The sequence below is a fragment of the Typopeltis vanoorti genome, chromosome 1 (assembly GCF_054136105.1).
Source record: "Typopeltis vanoorti isolate ZY-2024b chromosome 1, IOZ_Tvanoo_1.0, whole genome shotgun sequence".
Taxonomy (NCBI): Eukaryota; Metazoa; Arthropoda; class Arachnida; order Uropygi; family Thelyphonidae; genus Typopeltis; species Typopeltis vanoorti.
Window position 1 is genome coordinate 22,985,749 of NC_143549.1, and position 19,457 is coordinate 23,005,205.

The window sequence follows — 19,457 nt, forward strand, 5'->3', positions numbered from 1 at the left end:
TGCTTAGTGAATGTGTTCTTTGACTGTCAATTTGAGAAGTGCTACGAAGGCTTTTTTACAACTTTGAGAAGTAAATGTCTATTTTTAAACATTTTCTACACCTTCCATTGTTATTATTAAATGTGATTAAAAGAATACTAAAATACTAAACATGAATCATATGATATATTTTCCCATGATTTCCAAGACAAACATATTCAATGTTTTTTTGCCATCTCTTCAAGGCATTAAAAATTTAATTTTTTTTGTTCATTTGAATTAAGATATGTACATACATGAGTGTGCATGCACACAGTAGAAATACTTATGATTTATCTTCACAATAGTGATTACACTAAGGAAGGAAGGAGGCTATAGTATAGAATTATTGAGATAATGGCAAATAGATGTGAATTCGGATCTCAATAACCTTGCCAAAAGTTTCTTCACAAACTTTATCTATCACAAGTGATCTAAATTACAAGTACCATGACCAGTGCTGGACCATTTCTAGTAATGACATGGCTACTAACTTTCAACTAAAAATGTGGAATCGTTTCTTAAAAAAAAATCTTTCTTTAGTTAATCAGACTAGTAAAATAAGTCAATTAAAGTCTAAAATCATTATACTCTAAATTGGCCTAATTTTTTTCCCTTTCTTGATGGAATATTAGAAGACAATGCTCATAATGGAATTTGGTAGTTGGTTTATGCACTGATAAATCAATATTAACTGTCAGAATGAAAAATAATAATAAAAAAATTAAATAAATAAAAAAAATGACTGAATTATTAAAATATTGATATAGAGGTGTAAAGGATACAATTCCCAACCCAACTTTGCCAACAGGAGTGTCAATTGGTTCACTGATTTCAGCACCAGGAATAGTATAATCACTCTCTCGAAGACGGACACCTCCTGGAACACAGATATTAAAAAGATGAATTTTATGATACACAGCACGTATATGTCCTGAGTCACTAATTATTATATGTGCATTGTTGACATGTTCCAGATCTGAAGAGGGTCCCTGTTGTAAATATCAACAATAAGTACATGCTTTAAATAATCAAGGATAAAGAAATGTTAAAATTATTTATGAATGTAAACAACAAATATATGTATATAAAGTTAGAGAGACAGAAAGGAAGATAGCAGATCCAATGTTAAACTTGGGTCTCTTGTTTTCTTAAAGAGAGCAGTAGATGGAATAAATGAAGATAAATTTGTACTGTGAGTTTGGAGGTGAGCTGCAAATGGAATGGTGACTAGCAGATTTAGTCAATCAGCTTAACAGTTTTATGACAATTTTGATGAATGATAGCCATAGAAATATTTATAAAAAAAATTGCTTCCATAAAAAAGTTTCTGCATACAAGAGTAAATCAATGAAAGTACCGATTTATAAAAATTGTTACTATTAAATGTGATTAAAAGAATACTAAAATAATATACATGAATCATATGATATATTTTCCCATGATTTCCAAGACAAACATATTCAATATTTTTTTTCCATCTCTTCATGGCATTAAAAATTTATACATTTTTTTTGTTCATACAAAAAATATAAAAAGATATGTACATACATATGAGTGTGCATGCACACAGTAGAAATACTTATGTTTTGTGTTCACAATAGTGATCACACTAAGGAAAGAAGGAGGCTATAGTATTAAAAAAAAAACAACAAAAAAAAAAAGAAACAAGTAGGTAAACTTAAAAAGTTGGTTCTTTATGGAGAGCTAAACAGCAGAGTATGACCTAAATCCCAAACATATAGAAATGTTTTGGGGAAATCTGGAGGGAAAAAGCATAGCTAATAATAATTAGTAATAAGGATTAGCTGGATTTCTGTTTAAGACATGCACTGTTGATTACTAAAATTACTAATGTGTGGAATGAGTTTGAGGGGCGAAGTGAGCTGTATGGGAGCGATGGACTGCATTTGAGTGGTTATGGTGTGAGTTGCTTGGAGAGACTGCTGCTGGAAAGTGGAGAAGTGAGTAGAGTGAGAGAGAATGAATCAGATCGAGAGAGGAGTGATGTGGAAGAACAGGAGAGTAAGACAGGAGAGATTGAAGGAGTGGAAATGAATGGGGAAGTGAGTGGTATGAGTATAGAAAATGAGAGAATGGGTGTGCAAGAGGAGCAGGGAAACGGGGAGGCTCAGGGTGGACAGGGATACACAGCGTGAGAAAGGTGGAAGCTCCAAGAGGAGGTGAGAGCATGTGTAGGCAGGAAAGTAATGGGATGATCAGGGATCAAAAGGAAACAGATGAAATTGCAAAGGGTTCCAAAATGAAGAAGCAGAAAGGGAAATGGCCCCAGTCCAGCATGGAGAGATCACATCGAGTGAGTGGTATCAGTGGAACTAGCTGTAGATCCAGAAATGAGTTGTTGTGTTTGTATACCAATGCTAGAAGTATAAGAAACAAGGCAGATGAAATGGTTGCACTAATTGCGTCTGTGCACCCAGAGATTGTTGGAATAAGTGAGACATGGTAAATGAGGATGACATCCTGACAGGAATAGAGATGGAAAGGTATGATGTGTTTCGTGAGGATAGAAGGGGTAAAAAGGGAGGGGGGAGTGCTATTGATGATAGAGAAAGAGTTATGTCCATACAAGGTAGAGATGCAAGAGGGAAATGGGGCCAGTGGTTTTGAGGCAGTATGGTGTGAGATAGAGGTGAATAGAATCAAGTACTTGGTGGGATGTTGTTATAGACCTGGTAATGTGGATGGTGGTGATAGTGAAATGTATAGTCAAATAAGCCAAGCAAATAAGAAAAGGGTGATCATTATGGGTGATTTTAATTATGGCAATATAGACTGGAATGAAGAGATAGCAACTGGGATTAAAGAAAATGAGTTTCTTGAGTTTTTGAGGGATAACTACCTCAGACAGTATGTAACAGAGGGCACAAGAGGATTAAGGGTCTTGGATTTGGTCATCTCATCGGAGGATGTAATTATCAATGAGGTATCAAATCATCCACCAATTGGTGAAAGTGACCATGAGGTGATTACTTGGGTGGTTGCCAGCAGTGCAAGGACCCCTGTGAAAAAGGGGTATATGTGGAACTACAAGGGGGGTGTTTATGAAGAGCTCAGGAGACAGCTTGCAGGTGTAGCATGGAATGAGGAGTTAGCTGGAAAAGAGATCAATGCAGCTTGGGGAATTTTCAAAAAATATTTAGTGGATGCAATGTCTAAATGTATACCACGGGTGAGAAGGTTAAATAAGTTAGGTGTGAGATGGATGAATAAAGAGATTAAGCATGCAATACAGAGAAAAAGGGTATTGTGGAGGCAGCATAAGAGAAGTGGAAGTAACCAATTTCATGAGTTCTACAAAGACCAGGCAAGGAGAGTGACTTGGTTGGTGAGAGTAGCTAAAGAGAGGTATGAACAGCAGTTAGCTAATGAAGCTAAAAAGAATCCTAGGGAGTTCTTTCGATATGTAGCCAGCAAAAGAAAGAATGATTATGGAAGGATGACATTGATTGGAGGAAATGGTATAAAGACAGCTGTTGCAGAATGTGTGGTAGAGATACTTAATGAGCAGTTCATAAAGATCTTTCAATCTTGTGAATGTGACTTTGATGCAGTTGATGATGGGGAGGAGAGACTGACTGTAAGTGAGCAAGAGGTGTTTGGGGAGTTGAATAAACTAGATGTAAATAAGGCTGTGGGACTTGATAATATATCACCGCGTATTCTGAAGGAATGTGCCAGAGAGTTGACACCTGCCTTGACATATTTTTTTAATACGAGTCTTGCACTTGGTCAAGTCCCTAAAGAGTGGAAGGAGGGCAAGATTGTGCCACTTCATAAAGGAGGTGATCGAACTCAAGCATCAAACTATAGGCCTATCTATGTGTCAGGTGTTGTGGTTAAGTTGTTGGAGAAGCTTGTGAGAACTAGGATCCAGAGTTGGGTTGACAACAATGGTATAATCTTTGATGGACAGCATGGATTTGCTAAAGGGAGGTCGTGTTTTAGTAATCTGCTTACTTATTACAATAAAGTGACTGCTTCCTTGGACAGAGGAGAAGGATACACAGTAATATACTTGGATTTCGCAAAAGCTTTTGATAGAGTACCTCATGATAAGTTGACAGTCAAACTAGAGCAGATGGGGTTGGATATTGGATTAGTGCATTGGATTGGAGACTGGCTATCTGATAGGTATCAACAAGTTGTGTATGGAGGTGCAATATCCAGGAAAAGGAAAGTCACTAGTGGAGTGCCTCAGGGATCTGTTTTAGGGTCATTACTATTTAACTTGTATATTAATGATATTGGCGAAGATTTGGATGGAGATATTCAGTTGTTTGCAGAAGTTGGGACGAATCATAAAGAGTAGTGAAGATGTTGTGGCCTTGCAAGAAGACTTGAATAAATTGAGTGATTGGGCAAGCAAATGGGGATGTGAGTTCAATATTGCAAAATGTAAGGTTTTAAAATTTGGAAAACAAAGATGGGATGCAGAATTTATGCTTGGTGAGAATATATTGTTGGAAGTAGAGGAAATAAGAGATCTGGGAGTGATAGTGGATAAGGATCTAAAATTTAGGGGACACATCGCCAAAATTGTGAAGACAACACAACGACTTCTGGGAATGATGAGGAGGACACTGACGTGTAGAAGTAGGGAGATTCTTGTTCCATTGTATAAGGCTTTGATTAGGCCACACATGGACTATTGTGCCCAGATTTGGTCACCTGGTTTTCAGAAGGATGAAGAGATGTTGGAAAGGGTCCAAAGGCGACTGACTAAGGTAGTTTCTGACCTCTGGAATGTCGAGTATGAGGAAAGATTGAAAAGATGTAATTTGCAGAGTCTGGAGGAGAGAAGGAAGAGGGGAGATATGATAGAGACCTACAAGTTGGTAAGGGGTTGTTATAGGATCAATGGTGGAGAAGTTCTACAGCGAATAGTGGGACTATTCGCTGTAGAACTTCAATTTTGAAATAGAGAAACATGAGAAAAAAACCTAGAAAACCCTGAAATCTTGAGATCATTAGCTCTTTCAAAAATAATGGAATATGGACCTAACTCAATAAAGATCTGCACAGATGGCTCCAAAAATCCAAATTGCAATTCTGGGAGCTCATCTATGACTCTCAAAATATAAAACTAAAAACAACTAACAGTATATGATGCAACTCATACCATGCAGAATTAATAGCCATTAACACAGCACTGCAATATTTGGATAAACAAAACCCAAAGGAATTTATATTTTTCACAGATTCCCCTAGCAGCTCCTGCAAGCTATTAAGAACTGCTACACTAGCCATCAAAAATACTTAGAGACATAGCAAAAAACATAAACAAACTACACATGGATTCCGAAATAATTTTCCAATTGAATCCATCCCATGTGGGATTAAAGGGAAATGAAACTGCAGATGAAGTAGCAAAAATGGCTGCAACATCAAGTGATAAAAAATTTCTTTAAAATGATTTTGTCGTCGTCTTCCTATCCAGGCCACGTGGCCTGTTCTGGACTCAGCCCATTTTCATCTTGGTCGTCCCTATTCCTTGTTCCTCTAGGATTATATGCTAAGATCTTTTTTTTTGGTAGTCTTTCTCTCTGCATTCTTGCTATATGGTCTAGCCAGTTTTTCCTATATTTGATCATTGAGTTTGTTATGGGATTGATTTCGAGATTTTTAATTATTTCACTATTTCTTTTTTTTATCTAATAGAGTAAGTTTTTCTGTTTTTCTAAGGAATTTCATTTCTGCTGCCTGAATTCTCTGTATGTCTCTTTTTCCAAAGGTCCAGATCTCACTTCCATATAATAGTGTACGTCTGGCTATTGTCTTGTATACTCTGAGTCTTGTGTGTTTCTGTATGTAGTTAAGTTTAAAGGTTCTGTTAATTATTCCAGTGATTTTTAAAGTTTGTCATTTTAAAATCAATATCTATTTCATTTATGTAAGACATTTTACAGCTAAGTATATCTGAAATTATTAACTTGCTCAATTATTTTATTATTTATTACTATTTTACTTCTGACAGGGTTATTTTTATTTCCATAAAAAGCCATGACTTTAGTTTTCTGAGTTGACATTTCTAGGCCATACCGTTGTTTAATATTATTTAAATTATAAATTGATTTCTGAAATTCATATTCAGTCTTTCCAAAGATGATCTGATAGTCAGCAAAGAGTAGTGTGTCTATTTTTGTATGTCGATTGATTTGGAAACCACATGTATTTACTTCTCTCCATTTTTTGATAATATTGTCCATATATATATTGAACAATATGGATGATAAAGGATAGCCTTGACAGACTCTTCTATTTATTAGTTTCCAAGTGGATATGATATCATTTGGCCTCATTGCTATTTCATTATTATGGTATATATTTAATAGAGCATTGTATAGCTGGTTTAGATTGTGGTATTCCTTTAGAGTTTCCCATAGTTTATTTCTCAGAATTTTGTCAAATGCTTTTATATAATCGATTAAAACTACGTGTGTTTGAATATTGTATTGTCTATGTTTTTCTATAATTATTTTTAAGATAAAGGCTGAGTCTATACATGATCTTCTCTTATGGAATCCATTCTGTTCTTCTCCCAGTCCTGTTCTTTTTACTATCGATTAAAACTACGTGTGTTTGAATATTGTATTCTCTATGTTTTTCTATAATTATTTTTAAGATAAAGGCTGAGTCTATACATGATCTTCTCTTATGGAATCCGTTCTGTTTTTCTCCCAGTCCTGTTCTTCTACCACGATAGTTATTGCAATCTGTTTTTAGACTTTTTTTATAAATTGGTATCACTAGAGCTCTACCCAGCTTTTTGGAGATTTTCCCTCTTTGTATATTTGGTTTATAAATTTTAGAAATCTGATGTTAAATTCTTTACCTGCGAATTTAATAAGTTCTGTTTATTTATATTATCTTCTCCTGGTGACTTGCCTGTTCTACTTTGTTTGAGGTATTTTGTAATTCTTCATACGTAAACTCATCTATATTACTGATGTTATATTTCAGGGAAGATTTTCCTTTTATATTTTTCTTTTCCTCTTATATTCAATGAGTGATTCATCTGTATTTAAATTTAGCCATTGTTTATATGCCATCTTGTTTTCTTCAATTATCTATTTGATCTCTTCATCCAATTGTCTTAGACCTCTGCATCTTATCCATTTTCTTTTTGTTCCCAAACTCTCTCTCTTGCAGCATTTTCTAATATATATTTGATGTTTGACCATTCTTCCTCCACTGTGCTGCTTTCCTGAATTTTGCTCAACCAATCCCTAATTTGTTCTGATACAGGCCTCTAATATTCTCATCGTCTAACAGTTTAATTTTATACAGTTCTGTATTTCTTTTTGATTTTTTCTTCTCTTCCATCTTTCCATTTAATTTTCCCTACCAGTAAGTAGTGGTCTGATTTTATCTCTGCTCCTCTATATACTCTGGGGTCTATGATTATGTTTGATAATTTCATATTAACTATTATATAGTCTATAATGCTTTTTGTATTTCTTGCCTGCCAGGTAAATCTGTGAATATCTTTACCAAATTGTCCAATACCAAAACGTCTAACTGCTTCAGTCACATGCTGCTTAAGATATTTATCCCTCAGAAATTCAACAAAGTCACTCTCCTTGTTCCTGTACACGTTCCCAATTTCCTTTCCATTCTTTATTCCTGTAATAGTATCCCAGGATCACCTACTTTTTACATGCCCAACCAATTTACCTGAATAATTCATAATCAGCATTTTCTGCATTCCCTGACCTATAACAGAGTCCTGTCAGATATAATAATTTGTTAACTTCAACTTCACAGCATACAGATCAAGATCCAGATTCAAAATCTGCACATATACTATCAACCTTCACATTTTGTGGACAATTCCTCTGCAATCATTAACAATATTTTTTCTCCTCTTTTCACCTTCCTGTCCTTCCAGAAAATTATATATATCTTTCCTTATCTATTCTGAAGAGGACATCATTGTCAGGGAACTAAGTTTCGCTTCATTTTTTTTGCTAAGTTTCTCTTTGGTCCTGCCTCTGTGATTAGTTTACAAATGATACAGCCCTTACTGCTGAACTTAACAAAATTTATTTAGCCAATGGCTATAATCCTTATAAAATAAATAAAATACTGCAAGCTCCCCTACTCCCTCATGCTATCACACATACAAGATCAGCAAAACTATTCCCATCCATTAAATTCAGGGTATATCAGAAAAGATTATTAAAATTCTTTGCAAATATAATTTCTATGTCACTTTTAAACCATGCAAAAACATTCATTTGTTCTAAGAATCAGTTTCATTCATTTGCTAATTTCAGGAGTACATTATGGAGTATAAAAAGCATTTTACTTGCTACTTAGTCTACTTTGGACAGACTGGAAGATCTGTTAATATCTCCCTTGAAGAACGTGAAACTATGTCAATGATCATCTATGGCAAGTCAGGAGTGAAAGACTATGTTCTGGGCATCCTTCAGTATTAAATGGAAGAAATAATGTGCTGCACAGAAGCTTTTCTAGCTTTGAGAAATTATTTTTAGAATCAGTCAGATATGAAGCAAGCCCTGCCTCAACAAATAAAGCTGCATTAATTTGCCAAAGATCTCTGGGAGAACAGTCATTCTAAGACCACATTTAGCCTGATTGTTTTTACTGATCTCTAGAGATGCATTATTAAGACATTAGTTCCTTTTCAGTTACAATTTGAATTGTTTCTAAACTAACTAATTAAGTGCTTCATGTTTACCACATTTATAATTTGTGCTCTGAAAATGCTGACTGAAAATTCAGAGAAACATAAGTCCAATAAAGTAAGCATTTTTTTTTCAATGGCATTGTTTATACAACAAAGTACCATTATGAATAATAACCAACACCTAAATCTATCTGTACATATTTTTAGTTATAGCTGGTTATCTCAATAATCAACTACACATTCTAATACTTATTTACAACTTTTTGATACACAGGGAAAATTAAATATAGAAACATAATAAAATTAGCAAGGTTGACATGGCAATAAGTCAGTTGAATTTATATTGAGCAAAAAAGGAATTACCAAAAGAGTAAATAGAGCTTTTATTGACATATGTTTTGTCATCATTTAAGAGTGCTGGATCTAGTAATAGCATCAGAAGATTTATCCATAACCAAGATAGGCACTTTGCCTCCAATCAGGCAGTCTTGTTCTGGAAGATTGCTAAACATGTGCAATTCTTATCAAGAAAGAGTTTGCATTGAACTATAAAGTTGATAATTATGGCAGGCTTAGAAGGCATCTCGGAGCAGTCATGACTTGTCAGTAGAATCAGTCATGGAAAGTTGTCAGAGTGTGTTCGATAGAAGCAGTATCAGACTGCATACTCACATTCAGGAGGATAAATCGAGTGGGGGGGCAAGTTGATGAGTAGGGATATAGAGCAACAGCTGCAAAAAAGCATTATAGGTGGAATATAAAGAAAAAGGTGATCAGCATACTTATGATGAGCAGTACAAAGTGCAAGAAAGAAGAGTCACTATTTATAGTAAGAAAAGCAAATCAGATTATGAGAGAAAATTAGCTTAAGCAGGCTAAAGCAAATCCAAAAGAGGTTTTATGTTATGTAGAAAGAGGAATGCTGATAGTAAGAATATCATCATCATTAATTTCCTAATATGTACTCTCAAGGAGTGTTCAGGGTACTATGATAGCACTACATGATTAAGTTTACATTATTATTAATCTTCTATCCATAATTTTCCTCCCGATTAGTCCATTACTTATCAGCATTCCAATATTTTCATATCTAACTTCAAAGCTAAGGCATTTCTGACTGAATCAATATCCACCTAAAACTTGGTCTTCCTCAGGATCTCAGGTGACAGAAGCAAAAGAAATAGGTTGCTGAGTGATTGCTTTTCAAAGATTAGTCCATTACTTATCAGCATTCCAATATTTTCATATCTAACTTCAAAGCTAAGGCATTTCTGACTGAATCAATCCACCTAAAACTTGGTCTTCCTCAGGATCTCAGGTGACAGAAGCAAAAGAAATAGTTAGGTTGCTGAGTGATTGCTTTTCAAAGATTAGTCCATTACTTATCAGCATTCCAATATTTTCATATCTAACTTCAAAGCTAAGGCATTTCTGACTGAATCAATCCACCTAAAACTTGGTCTTCCTCAGGATCTCAGGTGACAGAAGCAAAAGAAATAGTTAGGTTGCTGAGTGATTGCTTTTCAAAGGTGCAGTTACTGATGTGACAGAGGCCGATGCTTAAGGTAGACAAACTGTAGGTGTTCAGCACATTAAAAAATATAAATGTGAACACATCAGTGGAACTGGATGATATGTTGGCCTGTATGCTATCAGAATGTACAAGAAAAACTGACAGCACCTCTGATGAAGTTGTTTAATCTGACTCAGCTCTGGCAAAGTTACAAAGGAGGGGAAAGAGACAAAGTTAGTTCTAGGCATAGGTTTTTAAATGTGACTCTAAGGCAGAAGTAGCAAATTATAGATCAATTAATATCTCAGGAGTGGTGGTTAAAGTATTGGAAAATTTCATTAAAGATAAAATACAGCAGTGGGGATTAGGAATATGATATTCTATGGCAGACAGCATGGCTTTGTAAAAGGTAGGTCTTACCTTAGTAATTTATTCACATTTTATAATAGAGTGACAGCAGAATTCTTCTTCTTCTTCTCTTCCATCCAAGACGGGTTGATTCCTCTTGTGCAGGATCTTCCAGTCTTCTCTATTCCTTGCTGTTCAAAAAAGTTCCTTATATCTTCTGCATCCCGAGATGTTCTTTATTAATTTCAGCCAGGTAATTCTTGGTCTTCCGGGTCTTCTTTTTTCAGTTGGAAAAGTATTGATTAGGATTAGGAAGTCTGTCTGCATCCATGCGTACAGTGTGTCCAAACCATCTCAGTTGTTGTTTTCTAATTTTTTCTATTATTGTCTTTTTATACAATAGTTCTTGTCTGACTGTGATGTTTGTTTTCTTTTCTATCCAACTTGTTCTACTTATTTTTCTTAAGCATTTCATTTCAAATGCCAGCAGTTTTTTCTCCTCTTTTTTTTTTTTTAACTGTCCACGCTTCTGCTCCATAGATGACTGTTGGTATAATTATTGCTTCATGTAATTTGATTTTGGCTTGCTTAGATATCTTGTTTGTTTTCCAGATTTTCTGTAATTTTCCCATAATGGTCCGTCCTATCGCTATTCTGTGTTTGATTGTTTTGAGTTCATCTATTGTTTCTGTTAGTTTTGATCCAAGGTATATGAAGTTGTCTACTTGTTCTATTTGTTCTCCATTTAGGGTGGCTGAGATGGTAGTTCCATTCCTCCCTATTTTCATCACTTTTGTATATTTATTGTCATGTCATATGTTTTACAGGTTTCGTTTAGCTTGTTATTCAACTTTTGTAGTTCATTTGGGGTTTTTGCAAGAAGGACGAGATCATCTGCATATTTGATATTATTTATGTTTAAACCATTGACATTGATTCCAGGCTCATTGTCTATTACCTTCTTTACAACTTCTTCTAGATATATGCTGAATAGGCATGGGGATAATGAGCATCCTTGCATTTCTCCTTTTTGGATCTCTATGGGTTCTGTTGTGAGTGTGTGTCCTTTTTAATTATTGCATTTGTTTTAGAGTAATATTTTATCAGAAACTGTATTATATATTTGTCTATTGCTTTTTCTAGTAGAATTTTAAGAAGGATTTCTCTGTTGATGTTATCGAAAGCTTGTTTAAAGTCCACAAAACAACGATATAGTTCTTTATGGTCTTCCCAGCTGAGCTCTGCTAGTTGGTGCAATGTGAAAATTTTATTATTATTATTATTATTATTATTATTATTAAACAAGACCTCATGGAGTCAAAGACTCATCTAGGAGATCCTTTTATCTCACACACATCTCATCGTATCGGGTCTTAAACACATTCAAACTCCTTGCAGACACCACACTCTCAGGCAAGGCATTCCAATCATTCACAACTCTGCACGAAAAAAACCGGCCTCTCACTCCCCTACTCACGCCCTCTTTATACAGTTTCCAGGGATGACCTCTGGTTCTCCCCTTATTTCCCACTATTCTCTGTAAAACTTCTCCAGCATTGATCCTATAACAACCCCTTACCAACTTGTAGGTCTCTATCATATCTCCCCTCTTCCTTCTCTCCACCAGTCTCTGCAAATTACATCTTTTCAATCTTTCCTCATACTCGACATTCCAGAGGTCAGAAACTACCTTAGTCAGTCGCCTTTGGACCCTTTCCAACATCTCTTCATCCTTCTGAAAACCAGGTGACCAAATCTGGGCACAATAGTCCATGTGTGGCCTAATCAAAGCCTTATACAATGGAACAAGAATCTCCCTACTTCTACACGTCAGTGTCCTCCTCATCATTCCCAGAAGTCTTTGTGTTGTCTTCACAATTTTGGCGATGTGTCCCCTAAATTTTAGATCCTTATCCACTATCACTCCCAGATCTCTTATTTCCTCTACTTCCAACAATATATTCTCACCAAGCATAAATTCTGCATCCCATCTTTGTTTTCCAAATTTTAAAACCTTACATTTTGCAACATTGAACTCACATCCCCATTTGCTTGCCCAATCACTCAATTTATTCAAGTCTTCTTGCAAGGCCACAACATCTTCACTACTCTTTATGGTTCGTCCCAACTTTGCATCATCTGCAAACAACTGAATATCTCCATCCAAATCTTCGCCAATATCATTAATATACAAGTTAAATAGTAATGGCCCTAAAACAGATCCCTGAGGCACTCCACTAGTGACTTTCCTTTTCCTAGATATTGCACCTCCATACACAACTTGTTGATACCTGTCAGATAGCCAGTCTCCAATCCAATGCACTAATCTAATATCCAACCCCATCTGCTCTAGTTTGACTGTCAACTTATCATGAGGTACTCTGTCAAAAGCTTTTGCGAAATCCAAGCATATTACTGTGTATCCTTCTCCTCTGTCCAAGGAAGCAGTCACTTTATTGTAATAAGTAAGCAGATTACTAAAACACGACCTCCCTTTAGCAAATCCATGCTGTCCATCAAAGATTATACCATTGTTGTCAACCCAACTCTGGATCCTAGTTCTCACAAGCTTCTCCAACAACTTAACCACAACACCTGACACACAGATAGGCCTATAGTTTGATGCTTGAGTTTGATCACCTGCTTTATGAAGTGGCACAATCTTGCCCTCCTTCCACTCTTTAGGGACTTGACCAAGTGCAAGACTCGTATTAAAAAAATATGTCAAGGCAGGTGTCAACTCTCTGGCACATTCCTTCAGAATACGCAGTGATATATTATCAAGTCCCACAGCCTTATTTACATCTAGTTTACTCAACTCCCCAAACACCTCTTGCTCACTTACAGTCAGTCTCTCCTCCCCATCATCAACTGCTCTTAATCTCTCCATGAAGTCACATTCACAAGATTGAAAGATCTTTATGAACTGCTCATTAAGTATCTCCACCACACATTCTGCAACAGCTGTCTTATACCATTTCCTCCAATCAATGTCATCCTTCCATAATCATTCTTTCTTTTGCTGGCTACATATCGAAAGAACTCCCTAGGATTCTTTTTAGCTTCATTAGCTAACTGCTGTTCATACCTCTCTTTAAAAGCGCTACGAACGTGTTTTGAAGAGCTCCTGATTCAGATAAGTTTTACTAGGAATAATTAAGTATATATGGGTAATTGTTTAAGTAAGAGCGGCTGTAAACGTTGTACGCTACCGATATTATTAGTGTGGGGTTTTTTCTTGCTTAAACTAAATACGAAAACGTTAATATTAGACCTAGTAACCTGCAGAGAAAAAAAAATGGCGGTGGCATTGTCATTCCATGATTTTAATTTGGATTTCAGTCGGTTCGTTAAGTGTGAGGTCTGTTATATGTATTCCTTCGATTACATAAAGATTTGTGGATGTTTAGTGCGGATGGAAGAAGGGCGTGTGCGAAATGTGACCTGAACGAGGAATTGATGAATGCGAATATGAAGTTGATGACAGAAAGTGCTAGTACCGATTGTGTCGCGAGTGCACGTTTGAAAGAGAAGGATGGCGAGAAAGACAGGCGAAAAAATGTTAAAAAATCAGGAAAAAAGAAAAAGAGCGATTTGACAACTGTAACGGATGTTAAAAGGGATGAAAGTGAGGCGGAAAGAAACGAAATTGAGAGAACGAATGAAAGTAGAGATGGCGTGGTGCAGAAATCGCAAGTAAAAAAAATCGAAAGAATGAATGATAGCGAAAAAAGAATGACTGATGGCGAAAGTTGGACGCATGTTGGAACGAAAGTACTGAACCAAAGAAAGATGAATGACAGTAAAAGTGAGAAGAATGATAACGAAAGTTGGACGCATGTTAGTCCGAAAGTACGAAAACAAAGAAAGATATGTGAGAGTGAAAGTGAGAAGAATGATAGTGAAAGTTGGACGTATGTTGGACCGAAAGTACGGAAACAAAGAAGGATGAATGAGAGGGAAAGTGAGAAGAGGGGTCGAGAGTTAGAAAGATTTAATGATAGAGTGAATGTGTCGCGAAGTTCAGAAGGTGAATTGGATTGGATGAAGCAAGAAATGAAATGGATGCGGAATGAAATTAAGAGAATTCAGGTCAAAACTATTAAAATAAATCATGATGGCATGAAAGAGTTAACAAAAGATGAGCGAGTGGCGTTGTATGGCGACTCCATTATTAAAGGTGTGCTAGAAGATAAAATGCACAAGGTATGTTTTCCAGGCGGTAAAATGAGAAGAGTGATTGAGGCATTGAATATGAGGCGGGAACGAGCAAAAGAGTTAATTGTATTAATTGGTACGAATGATTTGAGAGAGAACAAAGAGCATGTCAAAATGAATGTCAGGAGACTGCTTGGAAAGATAAAGGAGAATAGTGTGACAGGAAGGGTGGTCAGTGTGTTGCCTAGGTATGATTGTGGTGAAATGAGGCGGAGAGCAAGGATTATGAATGATATTCTGGCTGAAATGTGTGAGGAGATGGGAGTACAGTTTGTTAATGTGTAGAATGAGTTTGAGGGACGAAGTGAGCTGTATGGGAGTGATGGACTGCATTTGAGTGGTTATGGTGTGAGTCGCTTGGAGAGACTGCTGCTGGAAGGTAGAGAAGTGAATAGAGAGAATGAATCAGATCGAGAGGGGAGTGATGTGGAAGAGCAGGAGAGTAAGACAGGAGAGATTGAAGGAGTGGAAGTGAGTGGTATGAGTATAGAAAATGAGAGAATGGGTGTGCAAGAGGAGCAGGGAAACGGGGAGGCTCAGGGTGGACAGGTATACACAGCGTGAGAAAGGTGGATGCTCGAAGAGGAGGTGAGAGCATGTGTAGGCAGGAAAGTAATGGGATGATCAGGGATCAAAAGGAAACAGATGGAACTGCAAAGTGTTCTAAAATGAAGAAGCAGAAAGGGAAATGGCCCCAGTCCAGCATGGAGAGATCACATCGAGTGAGTGGTATCAGTGGAACTAGCTGTAGATCCAGAAATGAGTTGTTGTGTTTGTATACCAATGCTAGAAGTATAAGAAACAAGGTGGATGAAATGGTTGCACTGATTGTGTCTGTGCACCCAGAGATTGTCGGAATAAGTGAGACATGGTTAGATGAGGATGACATCCTGACAGGAATAGAGATGGAAAGGTATGATGTGTTTCGTGAGGATAGAAGGGGTAAAAAGGGAGAGGGAGTGCTATTGATGATAGAGAAAGAGTTATGTCCATACAAGGTAGAGATGCAAGAGGGAAATGGGGCCAGTGGTTTTGAGGCAGTATGGTGTGAGATAGAGGTGAATAGAATCAAATACTTGGTGGGATGTTGTTATAGACCTGGTAATGTGGATGGTGGTGATAGTGAAATGTATAGTCAAATAAGCCAAGCAAATAAGAAAAGGGTGATCATTATGGGTGATTTGAATTATGGCAATATAGACTGGAATGAAGAGATAGCAACTGGAAGTAAAGAAAATGAGTTTCTTGAGTTTTTGAGGGATAACTACCTCAGACAATATGTAACAGAGGGCACAAGAGGATTAAGGGTCTTGGATTTGGTCATCTCATCGGAGGATGTAATTATCAATGAGGTATCAAATCATCCACCAATTGGTGAAAGTGACCATGAGGTGATTACTTGGGTGGTTGCCAGCAGTGCAAGGACCCCTGTGAAAAAAGGGTATATGTGGAACTACAAGGGGGGTGATTATGAAGAGCTCAGGAGACAGCTTGCAGGTGTAGCATGGAATGAGGAGTTAGCTGAAAAAGAGGTCAATGCAGCTTGGGGGATTTTCAAAAAATATTTAGTGGATGCAATGTCTAAATGTATACCACGGGTGAGAAGGTTAAATAAGTTAGGTGTGAGATGGATGAATAAAGAGATTAAGCATGCAATACAGAGAAAAAGGGTATTGTGGAGGCAGCAATATACAAGAAAGGAGACAAAAGAGACTGCAGAAATTACAGACCAATCAATTTACTCTCTCACACCTATAAAATATTCATATGAATCATACAAAATAGAATATTTAACAACCCTACTCAATAAAATACTACAAACAGGAGAGATCCCAGATTACTTTTTCTCTGCAATACAGAGAAAAAGGGCATTATGGAGGCAGCATAAGAGAAGTGGAAGTAACCAATTTCATGAGTTCTACAAAGACCAGGCAAGGAGAGTGACTTGGTTTCCTCGGAAACCAGCTTATTCTAAGCGTATCATTTCTTCATAGGTGTTTTTTAATCTATTTTGTATGATTCATATGAATATTTTATAGGTGTGAGAGAGTAAATTGATTGGTCTGTAATTTCTGCAGTCTCTTTTGTCTCCTTTCTTGTATATTGCTGCCTCCACAATGCCCTTTTTCTCTGTATTGCAGAGAAAAAGTAATCTGGGATCTCTCCTGTTTGTAGTATTTTATTGAGAAGGGTTGTTAAATATTCTATTCATATGCTGCCTTCATATGACCACAGTTCAGTAGGGAAAGTATAAATGCCTGGTGCTTTAGCTGAGAACTCCTTTGTAATATTTCTTACTGTATCATGGAAGACTTTTAGGTTGTTTTGTTGGTATGCTTCTTGGCATTTCTTAGCTTTTTCTTCTAACCATTTTTCTTTGGCTTTTTAGCATAGGTTATCAACTTTATTTTTTAGTGCTCTGTATTTTTCTCTCTTCTCTTCATTATTTTGTTGGTTTACAAGTATCTTGGCCTCTCTTTTCTCTTCTATGGTAGCTATGATTTCTTGGGTTATCCACTGTTTGTTTATTTTGGGTTTGGAACCTAGAGTGTCTTTTGCAATTGATAACACTGTTTCTTTTCCTTCTTCCCAGTATTTTCTGCTGGTCTGGAAAATGGAGGGTTTTAATTTCAAGCACATCTGTTCTAAAAATTGACTTCTGCTTGAGCTATCTTTTAGTTTTGATAGGTTGATGTTTTCTTCTTTTCTGATATTGTTTTTCCTGTTGAATTTTATCTTCACTATTTCGTGGTCAGTGTCAAAATCAAAACTTCTTAATGTTCGTACATTATTTACTGATCTTTCCACTGTTTGTTTATGATGATATAGCCTATGCAGTTCTTTATATTACCTTCTAACCATTTTTCTGTTGAGAGGCCATCTGGGGATGTCCATGTATATTTATTATTAGGGCATTGATAAAACAATGTGTTTGTACTATGTATGATATTCTATGGCAGACAGCATGGCTTTGTAAAAGGTAGGTCTTACCTTAGTAATTCATTCACATTTTATAATAGAGTGACAGCAGAATTAGATAAGGGAAATGGCTACACCATGATACTGCTGGACTTTTCAAAGATATCTGACAGAGTACTGCATGGAAAACTATTACAAAATTTGGAGCAAATGGGGATGGTCACATGGATCTAACAGACAGGAATCATACTATCAGTGTGATACATAGTATGTAATCTTTTCAGCTTAAAGTGTGTAACCTTATATTTTACAACATTAAATTGATAATCTTTATCCTTTGCCCACAATTCTAATTTATTTAAATCATCCTGCAGTATATGGTGGAGTGGAATCCAGGAGAATGAATGTGACTAGTGGAGCATCTCAGGGTTCTGTACTAGTATCAACTTGCATATTAATGATATAGAGCAAGATTTAAGTGTGGGGAGGGGAGAGATTTAATTTTTTACTGATGTTGCAAAACTGTGGAGGGCAATAGTTGATAAAGATGATGTAGATATCCTGCAGGATGGTTTAAATAAATTAGAATTGTGGGCAAAGGATAAAGATTATTAATTTTGTAAAATGTAAGGTTATGCACTTTGAGCTGAAAAGATAACATACTGTGCATCACACTGATAGTATGGCATTCCTGATTACAGGCAATTGATGAGGATAGCGACTTGGTGGTAATGGTGGACAGAGAGTTGAGTTTCAGAAAGCACATTGCAAAAGTTGTAAAACAGCTCAAACAATTAATTGGATGTTGAAAAACACCCCAAAAAGTAAAGATATGGAAGTTATTATAATTTTTTATAAGGCTATGATTTGGCTGCATCTTCACTACTGTGCACAGATTTGGTCACCTGAGTTCTTTGGGGGATCAAGAGGTAGTAGAGAGAGAGAGAGAGAGAGAGAGAGATGAGTGATTGAGCTGTTGAGAGGCCTGTGGAATTCTCCCTATGAGGATAAGTTGAAGATGTGAAGCTTGGAAGGTTGCAAAGTTTAGTTAAAGGTGTAAAAGAGGGGTGGGGGATGATAGAAACTTATATGTTATTAAAGGAATTCTATAAGGTTGACATAAAGGAAATCTTTCAATACGAATTGATATAAAGGAAACTTTTCATGACAAATAGAGAGAGCTAAAAATCACTCCTGGAAGTTGTGTAAGAGTGTGCAGACTAAATATTTTGTGTGGATCTTGGTGGGTGAGTGGAATGGATTGCCGGAACTGTGTATACCCTGACAGTGAATAAGTTTAAGGAGGGGGGTATGATAGCATTGTGTGTATAAAGGTTAATTAGCGTGGATCTCCCATAATGATTCCTCTAACTATGTAGATACCCATATAATAATAATAATAATATTCTGCACATTTTTAAGAATGCAATCCACAGTCTATGATGAAATCAATTTCCCTTCATCCCTCTTCCATTTAATCTTAGAAATACTGAGGAATGTTGTCTATTAAATGTAAAATTTTTTTTTATAGTTGAAACCAGCAAGCTGTATCTGTTTGAATCTCAGGATCATCTGTTAACAAGAAAATAAACAATGATAAAAAAATAAATAAAATCTCTTCTCTTCCTATGTATTAGGCCTACTGACCTATTACAGAGCTAACTTAAGCCCTTCTAAATCATACCAAACCCGAGGATAAGGAGACTAGCCCTATGCCTTCTGGTATCCTGTGGCTCTAGCTCATGTATTCACAGAGTCAGTTTG

At 36.2% G+C, this 19,457-nt stretch overlaps 2 protein-coding genes and 1 long non-coding RNA gene across 3 annotated transcripts in view; 1 reads left to right on the forward strand and 2 right to left on the reverse strand.

Moving 5' to 3' along the window:
* LOC150109831 (uncharacterized) overlaps positions 1-19,457 on the reverse strand; it is a 422,727-nt gene that overhangs the window by 98,932 nt on the left and 304,338 nt on the right. The gene's annotated exons all lie outside the window — the stretch shown is intronic.
* The window catches only part of LOC150109832 (uncharacterized), a 384,154-nt gene that overhangs the window by 35,549 nt on the left and 329,148 nt on the right, over positions 1-19,457 (forward strand). The gene's annotated exons all lie outside the window — the stretch shown is intronic.
* LOC150109833 (deaminated glutathione amidase-like) overlaps positions 1-19,457 on the reverse strand; it is a 69,159-nt gene that overhangs the window by 21,610 nt on the left and 28,092 nt on the right. Inside the window, exon 5 of the mRNA XM_090396058.1 lies at positions 804-1,010. Within this exon, the coding sequence (XP_090252184.1) occupies positions 804-1,010 (207 nt within the window). The remainder of the gene's footprint in view (positions 1-803; positions 1,011-19,457) is intronic.